The 16,971-nt window shown below is 53.1% G+C and overlaps 1 protein-coding gene across 2 annotated transcripts; it reads left to right on the top strand.

Moving 5' to 3' along the window:
• The first annotated feature begins 966 nt into the window (after positions 1-966).
• abracl (ABRA C-terminal like) lies at positions 967-13,801 on the top strand. 2 transcript variants are annotated; one of them, XM_085979259.1, is made up of 3 exons: positions 967-1,234; positions 10,760-10,826; positions 13,398-13,801. In XM_085979259.1, exons 2-3 carry the CDS (start codon positions 10,766-10,768, stop codon positions 13,580-13,582), a joined length of 246 nt encoding a protein of 81 aa, XP_085835385.1. In that variant the 5' UTR covers positions 967-1,234; positions 10,760-10,765; the 3' UTR covers positions 13,583-13,801. The 2 variants fall into 2 exon arrangements, with proteins under 2 accessions (XP_085835385.1, XP_085835384.1); XM_085979258.1 differs by having other exon boundaries at positions 972-1,198.
• The last annotated feature ends 3,170 nt before the right edge of the window (positions 13,802-16,971 follow it).

Here is a 16,971-nt window from a genome sequence, read left to right as displayed (position 1 = left end):
CAGGGTATCTCTAGGAGTGTGTCAATAATTACAGGGTATCTCTAGGAGTGTGTCAATAATTACAGGGTATCTCTAGGAATGTGTCAATAATTACAGGGTATCTCTAGGAGTGTGTCAATAATTACAGGGTATCTCTAGGAGTGTGTCAATAATAACAGGGTATCTCTAGGAGTGTGTCAATAATTACAGGGTATCTCTAGGAGTGTGTCAATAATTACAGGGTATCTCTAGGCGTGTGTCAATAATTACAGGTATCTCTAGGAGTGTGTCAATAATTACAGGGTATCTCTAGGAGTGTGTCAATAATTACAGGGTATCTCTAGGAGTGTGTCAATATTTGCAGGGTATCTCTAGGAGTGTGTCAATATTTGCAGGGTATCTCTAGGTGTCAATAATTACAGGGGATCCCTGGGAGTGTGTCAATGATTACAGGGGATCCCTGGGAGTATGTCAATAATTACAGGGGATCCCTGGGAGTGTGTCAATAATTACAGGGGATCCCTGGGAGTGTGTCAATAATTACAGGGGATCCCTGGGAGTGTGTCAATAATTACAGGGGATCCCCGGGAGTGTGTCAATAATTACAGGGGATCCCTGGGAGTGTGTCAATAATTACAGGGGACCCCTGGGAGCATGTCAATAATTACAGGGGATCCCTGGGAGTGTGTCAATAATTACAGGGTATCTCTAGGAGTGTGTCAATAATTACAGGGTATCTCTAGGCGTCAATAATTACAGGGGATCCCTGGGAGTGTGTCAATAATTACAGGGGATCCCTGGGAGTGTGTCAATAATTACAGGGGGTCCCTGGGAGTGTGTCAATAATTACAGGGGACCCCTGGGAGTGTGTCAATAGGTGGTGGAGGCTCCCCAACACAATTTACATCAATTATCCCAGACTTCATTTCCGTGCATTAGAGAAAAATAACAGTCGGGGACCCACACAGAACCCAGATGGAGTCCCAACACAGGAACCACATCCAGTCCAGCACCGTTCCCACTTGGCTCTCCGGGAGGATGTGAATAACACCCTGGTGGAAATCCGATGAAACTCGCAGAAAGAGCTGCCTGACGTCAGCCCACAGTCTTTTTCTGAACTTCCTCGTCTTTAACACTTCCTGTACTTGTGCCGTTGCTAGTTGGATTACTTGTGATAACCCACCGAAAGCAATTTAACAGAAGAGAGACGGAAGCAGCCGTATGTATATTTGATAACTGAACGCGCCGCAGTGGGGTAGGTAGCTGGATTTGGGTTGGAGCAACTGAATTGGACTTTAAGCAGAGAAAGCGCCAACAGCTGCTGTTATTAACAAATGCATGAGGGGGTTCCTGGATTATGCAGCAAGCCACCAGGTTTGACTCTTAATTCTAACACGAGTGGGAGCGCGTGTGTTTTTTTATTGAAGTGGACCTTTCGGCTCAGTGACCGAGGCTGTTTCTGGCTGATCCCACAGTCCAGGGGACGTGTTTTGTTGTGTGTGCAATACATGTCCGGTTCTGCTGGGCGTTGGTAAGGCAGGTTACTTCCGTGCCGGTTACATGGCATCACGTGTATCGAGGAATGATTGGAAAACTGCGCCGCTTCTAAATGTTGCAGCGCCCCAGTTCCCGGGGTCTGCGGGGAGTCCAGCGCTGCTCCAGTTACAGTTTTAACTCTTTCACATTTTGCTTTTCAGTGTGATGTGTTGTATTGCACCAGCGCCCATCTCTCCTCTCTCCACCCCATCGCCTTTCAGCTTCTCCACCACAGTTACTTTAGACCCCATCAACCTTCTGCCCCTTTAGACACTTTCACTCTCCCTCCCTCCCTCCCTCCCTCCGCCCTCTCCCCCTCCCTCCCTCCGCCTCCCTCCCTCCGCCCTCCCCCCCTCCCTCCCTCCGCCCTCCCTCCCTCCGCCCTCTCCCCCTCCCCCTCCCTCCCTCCGCCCTCTCCCCCTCCCTCCCTCCGCCCTCTCCCCCTCCCTCCCTCCGCCCTCTCCCCCTCCGCCCTCTCCCCCTCCCTCCCTCCGCCCTCTCCCCCTCCCTCCCTCCGCCCTCTCCCCCTCCCTCCCTCCGCCCTCTCCCCCTCCCTCCCTCCGCCCTCTCCCCCTCCCTCCCTCCGCCCTCTCCCCCCCTCCGCCCTCTCCCCCTCCCTCCCTCCGCCATCTCCCCCTCCCTCCCTCCGCCATCTCCCCCTCCCTCCCTCCGCCATCTCCCCCTCCCTCCCTCCGCCATCTCCCCCTCCCTCCCTCCGCCATCTCCCCCTCCCTCCCTCCGCCCTCTCCCCCTCCCTCCCTCCGTCCGCCCTCTCCCCCTCCCTCCCTCCGTCCGCCCTCTCCCCCTCCCTCCCTCCGCCCTCTCCCCCTCCCTCCGCCCTCTCCCCCTCCCTCCCTCTCCCCCTCTCCCCCTCCCTCCCTCTCCCCCTCCCTCCCTCCGCCCTCCCCCCCTCCCTCCCTCCCTCCCTCCGCCCTCTCCCCCTCCCTCCCTCCCCCCTCTCCCCCTCCCTCCCCCCTCTCCCCCTCCCTCCCTCCGCCCTCTCCCCCTCCCTCCCTCCCTCCGCCCTCTCTCCCTCCCTCCCTCCCTCCGCCCTCTCCCCCTCCCTCCCTCCCCCCTCTCCCCCTCCCTCCCCCCTCTCCCCCCCTCTCCCCCCCTCTCCCCCTCCCTCCCTCCGCCCTCCCCCCCTCCCTCCCTCCCCCCTCCCTCCCTCCCTCCCTCCCCCCTCCCTCCCTCCCGCCCTCCGCCCTCCCGCCCTCCCCCCCTCCCTCCGCCCTCCCCCCCTCCCTCCCTCCCCCCTCCCGCCCTCCGCCCTCCCTCCCTCCGCCCTCCCCCCTCCGCCCTCTCCCCCTCCCTCCCTCCGCCCTCTCCCCCTCCCTCCCTCCGCCCTCTCCCCCTCCCTCCCTCCGCCCTCTCCCCCTCCCGCCCTCCGCCCTCCGCCCTCTCCCCCTCCCGCCCTCTCCCCCTCCCTCCCTCCGCCCTCTCCCCCTCCCTCCCTCCGCCCTCTCCCCCTCCCTCCCTCCGCCCTCTCCCCCTCCCTCCCTCCGCCCTCTCCCCCTCCCTCCCTCCGCCCTCTCCCCCTCCCTCCCTCCGCCCTCTCCCCCTCCCTCCCTCCGCCCTCTCCCCCTCCCTCCCTCCGCCCTCTCCCCCTCCCTCCCTCCGCCCTCTCCCCCTCCCTCCCTCCGCCCTCTCCCCCTCCCTCCCTCCGCCCTCTCCCCCTCCCTCCGCCCTCTCCCCCTCCCTCCGCCCTCTCCCCCTCCCTCCCTCCGCCCTCTCCCCCTCCCTCCCTCCGCCCTCTCCCCCTCCCTCCCTCCGCCCTCTCCCCCTCCCTCCCTCCGCCCTCTCCCCCTCCCTCCCTCCGCCCTCTCCCCCTCCCTCCCTCCGCCCTCTCCCCCTCCCTCCCTCCGCCCTCTCCCCCTCCCTCCCTCCGCCCTCTCCCCCTCCCTCCCTCCGCCCTCTCCCCCTCCCTCCCTCCGCCCTCTCCCCCTCCCTCCGCCCTCTCCCCCTCCCTCCCTCCGCCCTCTCCCCCCCCTCCCTCCGCCCTCTCCCCCCCTCCCTCCGCCCTCTCCCCCCCCTCCCTCCGCCCTCTCCCCCCCCTCCCTCCGCCCTCTCCCCCCCCCTCCCTCCGCCCTCTCCCCCCCCTCCCTCCGCCCTCTCCCCCTCCGCCCTCTCCCCCCCCTCCGCCCTCTCCCCCCCTCCCTCCGCCCTCTCCCCCCCCCTCCGCCCTCTCCCCCCCTCCCTCCGCCCTCTCCCCCCCTCCCTCCGCCCTCTCCCCCCCCTCCCTCCGCCCTCTCCCCCCCTCCCTCCGCCCTCTCCCCCCCTCCCTCCGCCCTCTCCCCCCCTCCCTCCGCCCTCTCCCCCTCCCTCCCTCCGCCCTCTCCCCCTCCCTCCCTCCGCCCTCTCCCCCTCCCTCCCTCCGCCCTCTCCCCCTCCCTCCCTCCGCCCTCTCCCCCTCCCTCCCTCCGCCCTCTCCCCCTCCCTCCCTCCGCCCTCTCCCCCTCCCTCCCTCCGCCCTCTCCCCCTCCCTCCCTCCGCCCTCTCCCCCTCCCTCCCTCCGCCCTCTCCCCCTCCCTCCCTCCGCCCTCTCCCCCTCCCTCCCTCCGCCCTCTCCCCCTCCCTCCCTCAGCCCTCTCCCCCTCCCTCCCTCCGCCCTCTCCCCCTCCCTCCGCCCTCTCCCCCTCCCTCCCTCCGCCCTCTCCCCCTCCCTCCCTCCGCCCTCTCCCCCTCCCTCCCTCCGCCCTCTCCCCCTCCCTCCCTCCGCCCTCTCCCCCTCCCTCCCTCCGCCCTCTCCCCCTCCCTCCCTCCGCCCTCTCCCCCTCCCTCCCTCCGCCCTCTCCCCCTCCCTCCCTCCGCCCTCTCCCCCTCCCTCCCTCCGCCCTCTCCCCCTCCCTCCCTCCGCCCTCTCCCCCTCCCTCCCTCCGCCCTCTCCCCCTCCCTCCCTCCGCCCTCTCCCCCTCCCTCCCTCCGCCCTCTCCCCCTCCCTCCCTCCGCCCTCTCCCCCTCCCTCCCTCCGCCCTCTCCCCCTCCCTCCCTCCGCCCTCTCCCCCTCCCTCCGCCCTCTCCCCCTCCCTCCCTCCGCCCCCTCCCTCCGCCCTCTCCCTCCCTCCGCCCTCTCCCCCTCCCTCCGTCCCTCTCCCCCCCCACTTGCTTCATCCTTTCCCCTGCTCCCTTCACCTGTCAAAATTTCTGTAATTAAATAGCTCTCAATAGCTGAGCTGAAGGACGTTACTACATTACACCTAATCTTGTTACCAGGCTGTTGGAGTGCAGGCTAATCGGTGTAAAAAAAACTGTGCTAACAGAGTGACAACATCTACCTAGATCCATGCCATTGATGCTGCACGTAGCAAGGCTGAGTTTCAAGTCCCCAGGGAATGCAGGATGATATCCCACAGGGAGCGGAAAGGAGGTTCCCCCACACTGGGCAGAGTCAGCGGGACCTGAGGTCCCCTCCTGTACATTCCAGTGGCTGATGCAACAGCTGGGAGCAGAGCTGCCGTGTATTTCCAGCTTGTTAATTTTTTTATTAAATCTCCAAAGCAGCTTTGCCTGTATATTTCACCCCCCCCCCCCCCCCACTCCCTTCACTTAACGTGGTATGCCAGCTGTGACTCAGTGGGCAGCACCCTTGCCTCTGAGTCAGAAGGTTATGGATTTAAGTCCCACTCCAGAGACTTGAGCACAAAAATCTAGGCTGACACTCCCAGTGCAGTGCTGAGGGAGTGCTACACTGTCGGAGGTGCCGGCTTTTGGATGAGATGTTAAAACCGAGGCCCCGTTTGCACTCTCAGGTGGACGTACCATGGCACTATTTTGAAGAAGAGCTCTCCTCGGTGTCCTGGGGCCAATATTTATCCCTCACTCAACATCACAAACCGATTATCTGGTCATTTTCACATTGCTGTTTGTGGGAGCTTGCTGTGTGCAAACTGGCTGCTGCGTTTTCTACATTACAACAGTGCCTGCACTTCAGAAAGTAGTACATTGGCTGTAAAGCGCTTTGGGACGTACGGTCGTCATGAAAGGCACTATAGAAATGCAAGTCTGTCTTTTTTCACTTCCTTCACCCCCCTACTCCTTTTCCCTCCTCCTCCCATCACACACCCCCTCCCCCATTCACCCCCATTAATTTCACCACCCCTCTTGTATCTTTAAAACTTGAAGAAGTAAGTGAAGGAGGTAGTGGGGCTGATCGGGGTCCGTTTCGCAGTGACTCTCTGCGGGTGTGCGTGTATAGATGTCAGGCGGTTAGGATGAGTTAATTCAGAAATGTCTCCTAAAGTTGTACGTCTGCATCATGTGAGGAGCATTTTGGGCTAGCTGGCTGTGTTTCTGCTAGAAAACATCCCCTGAAGCAATCGCTGCATTCCTTTTAAGTAGAACTTGTTTAAACAAAACCTGCCGCCTTGTTCTTGTTCTTTATACAATTCCTGTTGCTGTTGTAAGACCTGCCTACCTCCCTGAAGTTTTAGAAAACTGATGTACAGATGTAGTTATTGAATAGGCGTGCCATACTCCAAGTAAGTTGACTTATTCTCAATTTCAATCAATATACTCTCTTAGGCAGTCCCTCGGAACCGAGGATGAATTGCTTCCACATTAAAAATGAGTTCTCAGGTGACTGATGAGTCCAATGCGGGACCTACAGTCTCTGTCACAGGTGGGGCAGGTGGTGGTTGAAGGGGCGGGTGGGTGGGGTGCTTGGGTTGACGTGCGCTGCCTGCGCTTGGCTTCCGCTTGCTCCCGGTGAAGAGACTCGAGGTGTTCGGCGTCTTCCCGGATGCTTCTCCTCCACTTTGTGTGGTCTTGGGCCAGGGATTCCCAGGTGTTGGTGGGGATGTTACACTTTCTCAAGGAGGCTTTGAGGGTGTCCTTGAAGCGTTTCCTCTGCCCACCTGGGGCTCTGTTGCCGTGCCGGAGCTCCAAGTAGAGCGCTTGCTTTGGGAGTCTCGTATCGGGCATGCGGACAATGTGACCCGTCCATCGGAGCCGACTGAGCGTGGTCAAAGCTTCGATGCTGGGGATGTTGGCCTGAGCAAGAACACTGACGTTGGTGCGCCTATCCTGCCAATGGATTTGCAGGATCTTGCGGAGGCAGCGTTGGTGGTACCTCTCCAGTGTTTTGAGGTGCCTGCTGTACATGGTCCATGTCTCTGAGGCGTACAGCAGGGCGGGTATCACTGCTGCTCTGTAGACCATGAGCTTGGTGCCGGGTTTGAGGTCCTGGACTTCAAAAACACTCTTCCTCAGGCGACCGAAGGCTGCACTGGCACACTGAAGGCGGTGTTGGATCAATATACTATTCTTTGAATCGCTGAGCTCTAGTCTGCATCAAGATAGGCAACATCTGACCTTGGATAGCTTGACCATCTCACGCAGTGCCCAAAGTGGCAGTCTTCATTACCCAATGCTAACCTCCCTCACTACGAAGAGCGTCAACATTTGCCAAAAATAAAATTCAACTTTTTCCCCTTCACTCTTCCGTTACTGACTCTTGCCTTGTTGCAGAGAGCCTTCTGGTACCTCACCTGAGTGACTGTTCATTGTGTGTGAGCCAAGAGTTGCGGACCAACATGTGCATATCCAGCAGTGTGTGGGGGTGGTGGGTGGTGGGTGGGTTCACTAGATGGGGACACATGACCACATTGTCCCTCCCCCTGAAACATTCTGCTTCACACTGCTGTTCTGACTGAGATTGGCAAACTCCACGATACCCAGCGATCAAACTTGGGACCTAGCAAGTGAGTGACGTAAAAAAACTCACTAAGCACTTGGTTGAGTATGAAACAAGGCTTTAATCAACTGTTTCACAACCATGAGATTCTAGTTACTTCACTAGTTCCTGGTTACAAAAACACCCTGGGCAAGCTGGGCCCACGCCGAGTATTTATACTCCTTGGACGGCGCCACCAGCTGGCCGCCTGGTGTTGTTTCATGAGTCATTTCTTCATGAATGATGAGTTATGACAGTGAGTGTCAGCAGTCTGGATGGTAGAGGGATGGGCAGTGCAGGATGTTAAAGATGAGCCTGATCCTATCCTTGTCTGATGTTCACTTGTACATCTCCTGTAGGAGACATTGGATAAGCAGGAAAAGGAAGCCCTGCTCGTATTGCCTCTTTTTTCCTTCTACCCCCCCACCTGAGAACACACAAGTCCAATTACCTCAGATCCCACTGCTGTCCTGGCAAACCCGATGTAGACCAGACATCAAGTGTGGAGCCTTGTTGGTCTCTTGTGCAACACCACAGCAAGTGGAGCATTTCCTAACTCTGCCAAAAATTATACAGGAAACTCTTTGGTACCCGGCACCGACGGGACCGGGATGGTGCCGGTTGATTAAAAATTCCGGATGACGGAGAGGGTTATCTACCAAGGCTATTTTTAACAAACAAAAATTAAAAAAATCAAGAAATGTGCAGTATCCAGTAATTGGGTACTCACCTACAGAATGTGGTGTTAAATGGATGGTGGAAGATGCTTGATTGCGTACAGTACTGCCAGTTGAGGGTAATCTTAATTACTTTAATAATGCAAGATGGGGGAGATAATTCACGATAAGGATGGAGAGACACACAGAAAAATGGTGGATCGGGAAGAGACTACCGGCAGTGTGGGAGAGTCAGACTCCTGTTATTGAGGTGTTCGGACTTCCGACAGCGCCAAGAAGCCGAGAAGTGGCAGTTTGGGGAACTACCCCCACTGACTAACTCGGACTCGGCAACATTTACGGTTATTGAGGTGTTGTTTTCAGAGTATGAATTTTGCCGGTTAATAGAGAATTCTGGATATTTAGGTGCCGTTTAAACAAGAGTTTCCTGTAATTTAAAATAAAAACCACCTCAGAAACTCTCTACATTCTCCAGCATTATGCTCATCAATTTACTTCTGAAGAATGAAGGCTGAGGAACCTTTTATTACATAGACTGTACAGAACCGAAACAGACCACTCGGCTCAACTGGTCCGTGCTAGTGTTTATGCTCCACCTCCTACTTAATTATTTAATACTGAAATTCACAGTCTGCTTCAAAGTCTAAAGGTCCCAATTCTGCTCCTGTTATCATCAGTATCCACTTTACTGAATACATTACTCCACTTCCCTGCCATTTATATTGCAGAGTTACTCGCACAGCCCGTAAGTCGCTTAGGGTCGTGTCCTGAGACAGGAAATTTCTATGAAACTTTTTATGCGCACCGGAACAGGCAGAGGAGGCCTTAGTTCAATATCTCATGTTAAAGACAGCATCTTTGAAAATATAACGCTCCCTCAGGAGTGTCAGCCTAACTTAGGTTCCCAACTGCCATCTTCTTCTTAGGCAGTCCCTCGGAACCGAGGATGACTTGCTTCCACATTAAAAATGAGTTCTCAGGTGACTGATGAGTCCAATGCGGGACCTACAGTCTCCGTCACAGGTGGGGCAGACGGTGGTTGAAGGGGCGGGTGGGTGGGGTGCTTGGGTTGACGTGCGCTGCCTGCGCTTGGCTTCCGCTTGCTCCCGGCGAAGAGACTCGAGGTGTTCGGCGCCTTCCCGGATGCTTCTCCTCCACTTTGTGCGGTCTTGGGCCAGGGATTCCCAGGTGTCAGTGGGGATGTTACACTTTTTCAAGGAGGCTTTGAGGGTGTCCTTGAAGCGTTTCCTCTGCCCACCTGGGGCTCTCTTGCCGTGCCGGAGCTCCCAGTAGAGCACTTGTTTTGGGAGTTTCGTATCGGGCATGCGGACAATGTGACCCGTCCATTGGAGCTGATTGAGCGTGGTCAAAGCTTCGATGCTGGGGATGTTGGCCCGAGCAAGAACACTGATCTTGGTGCGGCTATCCTGCAAATGGATTTGCAGGATCTTGCGGAGGCAACGTTGGCGGTACCTCTCCAGTGCTTTGAGGTGCCTGCTGTACATGGTCCATGTCTCTCAGGCATACAGCAGGGTGGGTATCACTGCTGCTCTGTAGACCGTGAGCTTGGTGCCGGGTTTGAGGTCCTGGTCTTCAAACACTCTCTTCCTCAGGCGACCGAAGGCTGCACTGGCACACTGAAGGCGGTGTTGGACTTCGTTGACGTCTGCCCTTGTTGACAGTAGGCTCCCGAGGTATGGAAAGTGGTCCACGTTGTCCAAGGCCTCGTCGTGGATTTTGATAATCGGGGGTAGTACTGTGTGGCGGAGGCAGGTTGGTGGAGGACCTTTGTCTTACGGATGTTTAGTGTAAGGCCCATGCTCTAGTACACTTCGGTGAAGGTGTTGACGATGGTTTGGAGTTTGACCTCTGAGTGAGCGCAGACGCAAGCGTCGTCTGCATACTGTAATTCGACGACAGAGGATGGGACGACCCTGGATCTGGGCTGGAGGCGACGGAGTGTCATAGTGGGGTGCGAACCCACAACCTCCTGCTGCAGAGTCAACTGAGTCAAGCTAACACTGGCTCCGCTATAAGGTGGGGCTGGTAGGCTTCCAAGATTTTTCTATTTTTATTTTGTGTGTGGGTCGGGACTGTGGGGTGATGGAGAGATTTCAAGCACTGGCAGAAACAGAGAGAACTTTACACTCCATCTAAACATTGCTGTGCTTGAGGTGATACTCTGGGGGGAAAATAGAAAAGGTTTCCATTTTGCCTCAGTGAAGCACTACGTTAAATCCCCGCCCTACGGTTCTCAATGGACGCATCCAGCTGACCTGCTAGAGGTGTGCTTGGGTGGCGTGGGAGGAGACCTCCTCGTTATCCCCTCGTTCTCCCTACCACAATGCAAGCTAAAAGTAATGGCTCTCTTTCTCTTCCTCTCCCCATGAGCTTACATTTTACAAGTGTTTTGGTATTGTAATTCTCATCTTCGGAGACTTGAATGCTGGATTATCTTCATTCGTACAAGTCTTCTAGAATCATACAGCACAGAAGGAGGCCATTCGGCCCGTTGTGCCTGTGCCGGCTCTTTGAAAGAGCTCTCCAATTAGTCCCACTCCCCTGCTCTTTCCCCATACCCCATCAAATTTTTCCTTTTCAAGTATATATCCACTTCATAACAACTCGCTGAATTTTTAAAAATCTCACCTTGCCAATTATTTTAAATCTGTGTCCTCTGGTAACCGACCCTCCTACCGGCGGAATCAGTTTCTCCCCACCTATTCTATCAAAACCCCTCAACATTTTGAACTCCTTTATCGAATTTCCCTTTAACCTTCTCCGCTCGAAGTCCTGCACAGATCCACAGGACAGTTCAGTTGCATGCTGCTCGTTTGGTACAAAACTGTTGGCCATTGTCTTCAACATATTAATGAGAATGATTCATCCCGTTCAGGTGAGAATGAATACTGAGCATGAGGTCGGTCTTCTAATTGAAGAGATTCGTCGCCTTGGATCTCCAGGTCAGTGAATTGCAGAGCAAAGTTAATTCCTGAGGAAGTTGTAAAATTGCTGGTGTCGAGCTTCATTTTATGTACTTCTGGGACATGACAAAGTAGTTCCTACCTGGGATAAGAACAAAAGAGTAGTGAAAGTGCACAACAAATCGGCCAGTATCTGAAATTTAAAAAATACACAGCGGGTGGGACCATTTTTGGTTTCTTCTTGGAATGGAATGCCTGGGGTGGGGGGTGGGGCGGGGGGGGGGGGGGACATCTCGGAGAAGTATGCCAAAGGAAATGGCATTAAAGTAAATAGTTCCAATGATGGGCTAGCATGGGCACAATGGGCCAAGTGGCCTCCTCCTCTACTGAAAGTATGGTGTGGAGATGCCGGAGTTGGACTGGGGTGGACAAATGTAAGAAGTCACACAACACCAGGTTATAGTCCAACAGTTTTATTTGAAATCACAAGCTTTCGGAGCGCTGCTCCTTCGTCAGGTGAAGTGGAGAGATGCATAAAGACACAGCTTATATAGTCAGAGAATAATGCCAGATGATTACAGGTAATCTTTCTAACTGCCATTTATCACACCTCGGCACCTTTGATTGCTGTGATTATCTCTCTGCCGAGGTGTGATAAATGGCAGTTAGAAAGATTACCTGTAATCATCTGGCATTATTCTCTGACGATATAAGCTGTGTCTTTATGCATCTCTCCACTTCACCTGACGAAGGAGCAGCGCTCCGAAAGCTTGTGATTTCAAATAAAACTGTTGGACTATAACCTGGTGTTGTGTGACTTCTTACTACTGAAAGTAGCCAAACGATGAGGGGCAGAAGCCTAAAGAATAACAGCAGCAGTGTGGTAGAACCTATGGAAGCCAGGTGGTGGGTGGAAAGGAAGGTTTATCAAGACTCCCAGCTAACAGGAAGGAAAGGAAGGTGACATGAATCAGTCATTCATGAAAGAAAGACTTATGAAATAATACTGAGCGGCCTGCGAGTGGCGCTGTCCAGGGAGAGTATAAATACTCGGGCACGGGCCCAGCTTGCGCAGGACATTCTTAACAGGAACTAGTGAAGGACACAACGAGACCTCCATGTTGTAAAACAGTTGATTAAAGCTTTGTTTAACGCTTAGACCAAGTGCCTAGTACTGTAATTTTCTTAAGTTAGGAGGCTTATCCAGATTTGTAGTTGAGGCCTCTTGGACCCTGTGGAGACTTGACTTACAGAAGAACTCAGTGTATTAAGAAACCTACGTGACAGTAACTCAACTTACAATATATAGTGCAGGTACAACCATTGCTCTCCCCCCACCCCCCCCCCCCAAACTCTTGGCACACTTCAAATACTAGTATTACGCTTGACGTTTCCCATTGCACTCAGATATTGGAGCTGAAACTGCACCTCGCAGGATATCAGAGACAGTTTAAAAAAAAACTCCCCTGGATTAATGCTAAAGCTTTATTTCATTCCTTTTGCCAATAACTTGCATTGAATACGGCAGCCGAGTTGTTATGGCACTGGCCAAGCAAGCTAGAAGTTGAGAGTTCAACTTTGTGAAACTGAATTCAATAGATCTAGTGATCTGTGGGCAAGCACCCGGGGAAAAAAAAGACCATGAAATCTGCCAGATAGTTGTAAAAACCCAACTGATTCACTACTGTCCTTCAGGGACTGGAATCTGCCACCCTATCCCCAGCCTGGCCCACATATGACTCCAGTCCCACAGTATATGATTGTTTTCTTAACGTATTCCCTAGAGTATAGAAGATTAAGCGATGATCTACAGGAAACTCTTGATTATCCGGCACCAACGGGACCGGCGCAGTGCCGGTTTATCAAAAAGTCCGGATTACAGAGAGGTATAGTTTAAAAGGTACGAGAGCTCCGTACACAGCAACAAATCCAGGCTTCCCTGTTGCTTAGCAACATGTGCAGGAACTCCGGCCACAGACCAAGCGTCCCTGTTGCTTAGCAACAAGTGCACGAACCCCAGTTACACAGCCACAGATCCAGGAACTGCCACTAATATGAAGTAAAACTTACCTGAACCTACTCCTGAATTTTGCCGGTTAACAGAGGTTTCCGGTTATTTAGGTGCCGGTAAATCGAGAGTTTCCTGTAATTGAGGTATTTAAGATAATTCAAGGAGTTGATAGGGTAGATAGAGAGAACAAGGGAGGCATAACTTTAAAATTAGTGCTAGGCCGTTCAGGGGTGATGTCAGGAAGCACTTCTTCACACAAAGGGTGGTGGAAATCGGGAACTCTCGCCCCCAAAAAGCTGTTGAGGTCGGAGGGTCAATGAAAATGTAAAATCTGAGATTGATAGATTTTTGTTAGGCAGGGGTAATGAGGGATACAGAACCAAGGCGGGTAGATGGAGTTAAGATACAGATCATTGAATGGCGGAACAGGCTCGAGGGGCTGAATGGCCTACGCCTGTTCCTAAGATGTGACGTTTCTGGTGGGGGTGGGTTCAGGCTTGCTAACATTAAGCTGCAGAAAGCACTGTAGTATTGGGTGTAGAGTAGAGCACGTGGTGCGGGCTGACACTGATGTTCTGCTATCCTTGTACCATGGCCAGGTGCGGATGGTAAAATCAGGGTGAAGTTTGGCGTGCTGTTCACCGACGATAAATGTGCCAATCTTTTTGAGGCCCTGGTGGGGACTCTGAAAGCCGCGAAAAAGAGGAAGAAGATCAGCTTCACTGAAGAACTGCTACTTCAAGGGGTTCACGACAACGTTGACATCGTCTTAGAAGTGGATTGAAGACAGGTTGATGATTCCAGATTGCAGCAGCAATACTAGCAACGTCTAGAGTCTCTGGGATAGGTTTGTGATACCACTGTAAACATGAGTGTGCTTTGGACCCACACGGTGGACATTTTTTATATGTAATTTGTAGCAATATTGAAATTTTGGATTTTGAACTTGTGTACTTGGATGGTTTGAAATTGGAAACCACAGCAATAAAGTAAAATCAGTCTGCCTGCTGGCTGTGGTTTTATTTAATCTCTCTTCCACCCATGCATTGAAACTTTACCTCACTTCATAGACATACACAGAAGTTACAACACGGAAACAGGCCATTCAGCCCATCCAATCTCTGTCGCCGTTTACCCCCCTGCCATGTGAGCAAATAGTCCTATTCACATTTACCCTCCCTGTTCCCATATCCCTTTATCCCCATTTTCCTCATCCTGTTAGATCCGTGTATTTTTGATGTTGTGTGTCCTTCAATAACTAGACACGAGACTGCAGGAACAATCAACAGGTATTTACTGGATGAGGGTTACTCTAAAACTAAGCGTACAGATCCCTACTCAGGGTTTATATACAGGTGTGGTCACTGCCGGTACGACAGTATACAGGAGCTGTAAAAAGTAGTTCTCCCCTTAAGGTACATACACTACAATTCCTCCCCTTTTAGATTGACAGTACCATAACATTCATTTAACAATTAACACTTTTAACATGCACATTAACTGAAAATAGTCCATTTATAAATTCAGTCTTTGGGGCGGCTTCCTGATCCTTTCTGGATAGCGCCTTTCCTGAGTGTCTTGCTCTTGGTGCGGAGGCGATTCTGGCCCCTTGTCGTCAGTTGGTTCATCAGCTTCCGATGCTACTGTTTCTGGGGTAGATGCTACCTGTATGTCGGGTTCATCACCAGGTGCGCGAGACATGGGGTTGACTCGTTCCTGTGACTCTAGGATCTGGTCGACATGGCGTCTCACAATGTTCCCCCCAACATCCACTGTGTACATTAGTGGCCCCTGCCGTGTGTATATCGTTCCTGGTTGCCATTTCTCCGTTCAGTAGTCGCGGGCCAAGACTGGTTGCCCTACATTGAAGCTCCTTGTCGGCTTCTCATTGATGTGTTGGAATTGCTTATTCTCAACATCTCTTCGTACATTTGGTCTGAGCAAATCCAGACGAGATCTCAACCTTCGGTTAAAGAACATCATGGCCGGGGTCTGGTTGGTGACTGCATGTGTCGCATTTCTGTAGGCTAACAGGAAATTGTCCACCTTATGCTGCAGTGGAATGTCATCATCGCACATGGCCCTTACTGCTTTCTTAAAGGTTTGTACGAACCTCTCAGCCAATCCATTTGTGGCTGGATGATACGGGGCGGCTGTGTAATGCCTTACCCCATTCCTTTTCATGAATCTTCGAAACTCTTCGGACACAAACTGTGGTCCGTTATCAGAGCAAATCTGCTCTGGCAAGCCGTTCCTGGCAAATATGGTCCGTAGGACTGCAATAGTTTTCTCCGTGGTGGTGGACGACATTTTGATCACCTCAGGCCATTTCGAGTGTGCATCCACGGCTATTAGAAACATTGAGTCCATGAATGGACCAGCAAAATCAATATGCACCCGTTGCCATGGAGATGAGGGCCACCCCATGGGTGTAGAGGGGCATGTGGTGGTGCATTTTGGACCTTCTGGCATCCTGAGCAGCTCTTTGTCAGGTCCTCGATTTGCTGATCGATCCCCGGCCACCACACATAAGCCCTAGCAAGGCTTTTCATTTTCACCCCTCCCAGATGGCCTTCGTGAAGCTCATTGAGCACTCTCTCCCTTAACTTGGGTGGAATTACCACTCGGGATCCACACATCAAGGTCCCCTGGCATACTGACAGCTGTTCTCTTCTGGATGAGAATGCTGGCAACAGTGAGTCGCCATGTGTTGGCCATCCCCTCACCGTTAAATCATATACCCGAGACAGTGTCGGGTCATTTCGGGTCTCCTTCTCTATATCAGCGTTAGTTACTGGCAAGCGTTCAATTATAGTCGAATGAAATATTTCGACAGGGTCCACTGCTGGTGCTTCCTCCACAGTAGGCAGTGGCAGGCGTGATAGCCCATCAGCGTTTCCATGCTGTTTCGTGCCCTTATACTCGATTTCATATTGGTTCGCCCCTAGAAAAAGCGACCATCTTTGTAGCCGTTGCGCAGTCATCACCGGCACGCCCTTCTTTGGATTAAAGATGGAGACAAGTGGTTGGTGGTCCGTCAGCAAGGTGAACTTCTGCCCGTGCAGATAGTGGTTGAACTTTTTCACTCCCCACACTAGGCTGAGGGCCTCCCTGTCAATCTGGGCGTAGTTATGCTCGGCTGAGGTTAGTGACCGAGACGCAAAGGCTACCGGCCTCTCCGAGCCGTCCGGGAACTTGTATGGCAGCACCGCTCCAATGCCATAGGGTGATGCATCACACGCCAACCGAATTGGTAGTGCTGGGTTGAAATGAGCCAACACCTCTTTTGATGTGATCAATTCTTTGCACTTCTGGAAAGCTTGTTTACATTCGTCATTCCACTTCCATGGTACCCCCGTTTGTAGTAGGGTGTTCAGTGGGTGTAGTACTGTAGACAAATTCGGCAAGAAGTTATGGTAGTAGTTCACCAGCCCGAGGAACGACCTCAGTTATGACACATTTTCTGGTGCAGGAGCCTTGGCTACTGCCTCAATCTTTTCAGGGGACTTATGTAACCCCTCTTCATCAATAACGTGGCCACAATAAGAGATCTGCTTCTGGAAAAACTCGCATTTGTGGCGATTTGCTCGGAGCCCATATTCCTTCAATCTAGTGAGCACCTGCTCCAGGTTGGCGAGGTGAGCACTGTCATTTTCGCCCGTGACCAGGATGTCGTCCAAATAACACTGGGTCCCTGGAATCCCTTGCAGGACTTGATCCATTGCCCTTTGCCAAATAGCCGGAGCTGATGCTACCCTGAACACCAGCCGGTTGTATTGGTAGAGACCTTTATGAGTGTTGATCGTGAGGTACTGTTTCGAGGCTTCTTCTACCTCCATTTGCAGGTACGCCTGGGCCAGATCAATCTTAGTGAAGCGTTTCCCTCCAGATAGCGAGGCGAAAATATCTTCAATCCGCGGAAGCGGATATTGTACAGTGTGAAGGATTGGGTTCACTGTCACTTTAAAGTCCCCAAAGATGCGAACTTTCTTTGGTTCCCCAGGCGTATTACTCAATGACCTCTTCATTACAGGAACGACGGGTGTGGCCCACTCGCTCCAGTCCACTTTGGACAGTACTCCTGAACGTTCCAAACCTTCCAGCTCTGCTTCGACAGCTGGGCGGATCGCATAAGGTACCGGTCTGGCCTTAAAAAACTTTGGGCTTGCATTT

This window comes from Somniosus microcephalus, chromosome 3, assembly GCF_052327205.1.
Source record: "Somniosus microcephalus isolate GS21.2 chromosome 3, FLI_Smic_1.0, whole genome shotgun sequence".
Classification (NCBI taxonomy): Eukaryota; Metazoa; Chordata; class Chondrichthyes; order Squaliformes; family Somniosidae; genus Somniosus; species Somniosus microcephalus.
Note: the sequence above shows the minus strand (reverse complement) of the source record. Positions and strands in the feature narration are given on the sequence as shown.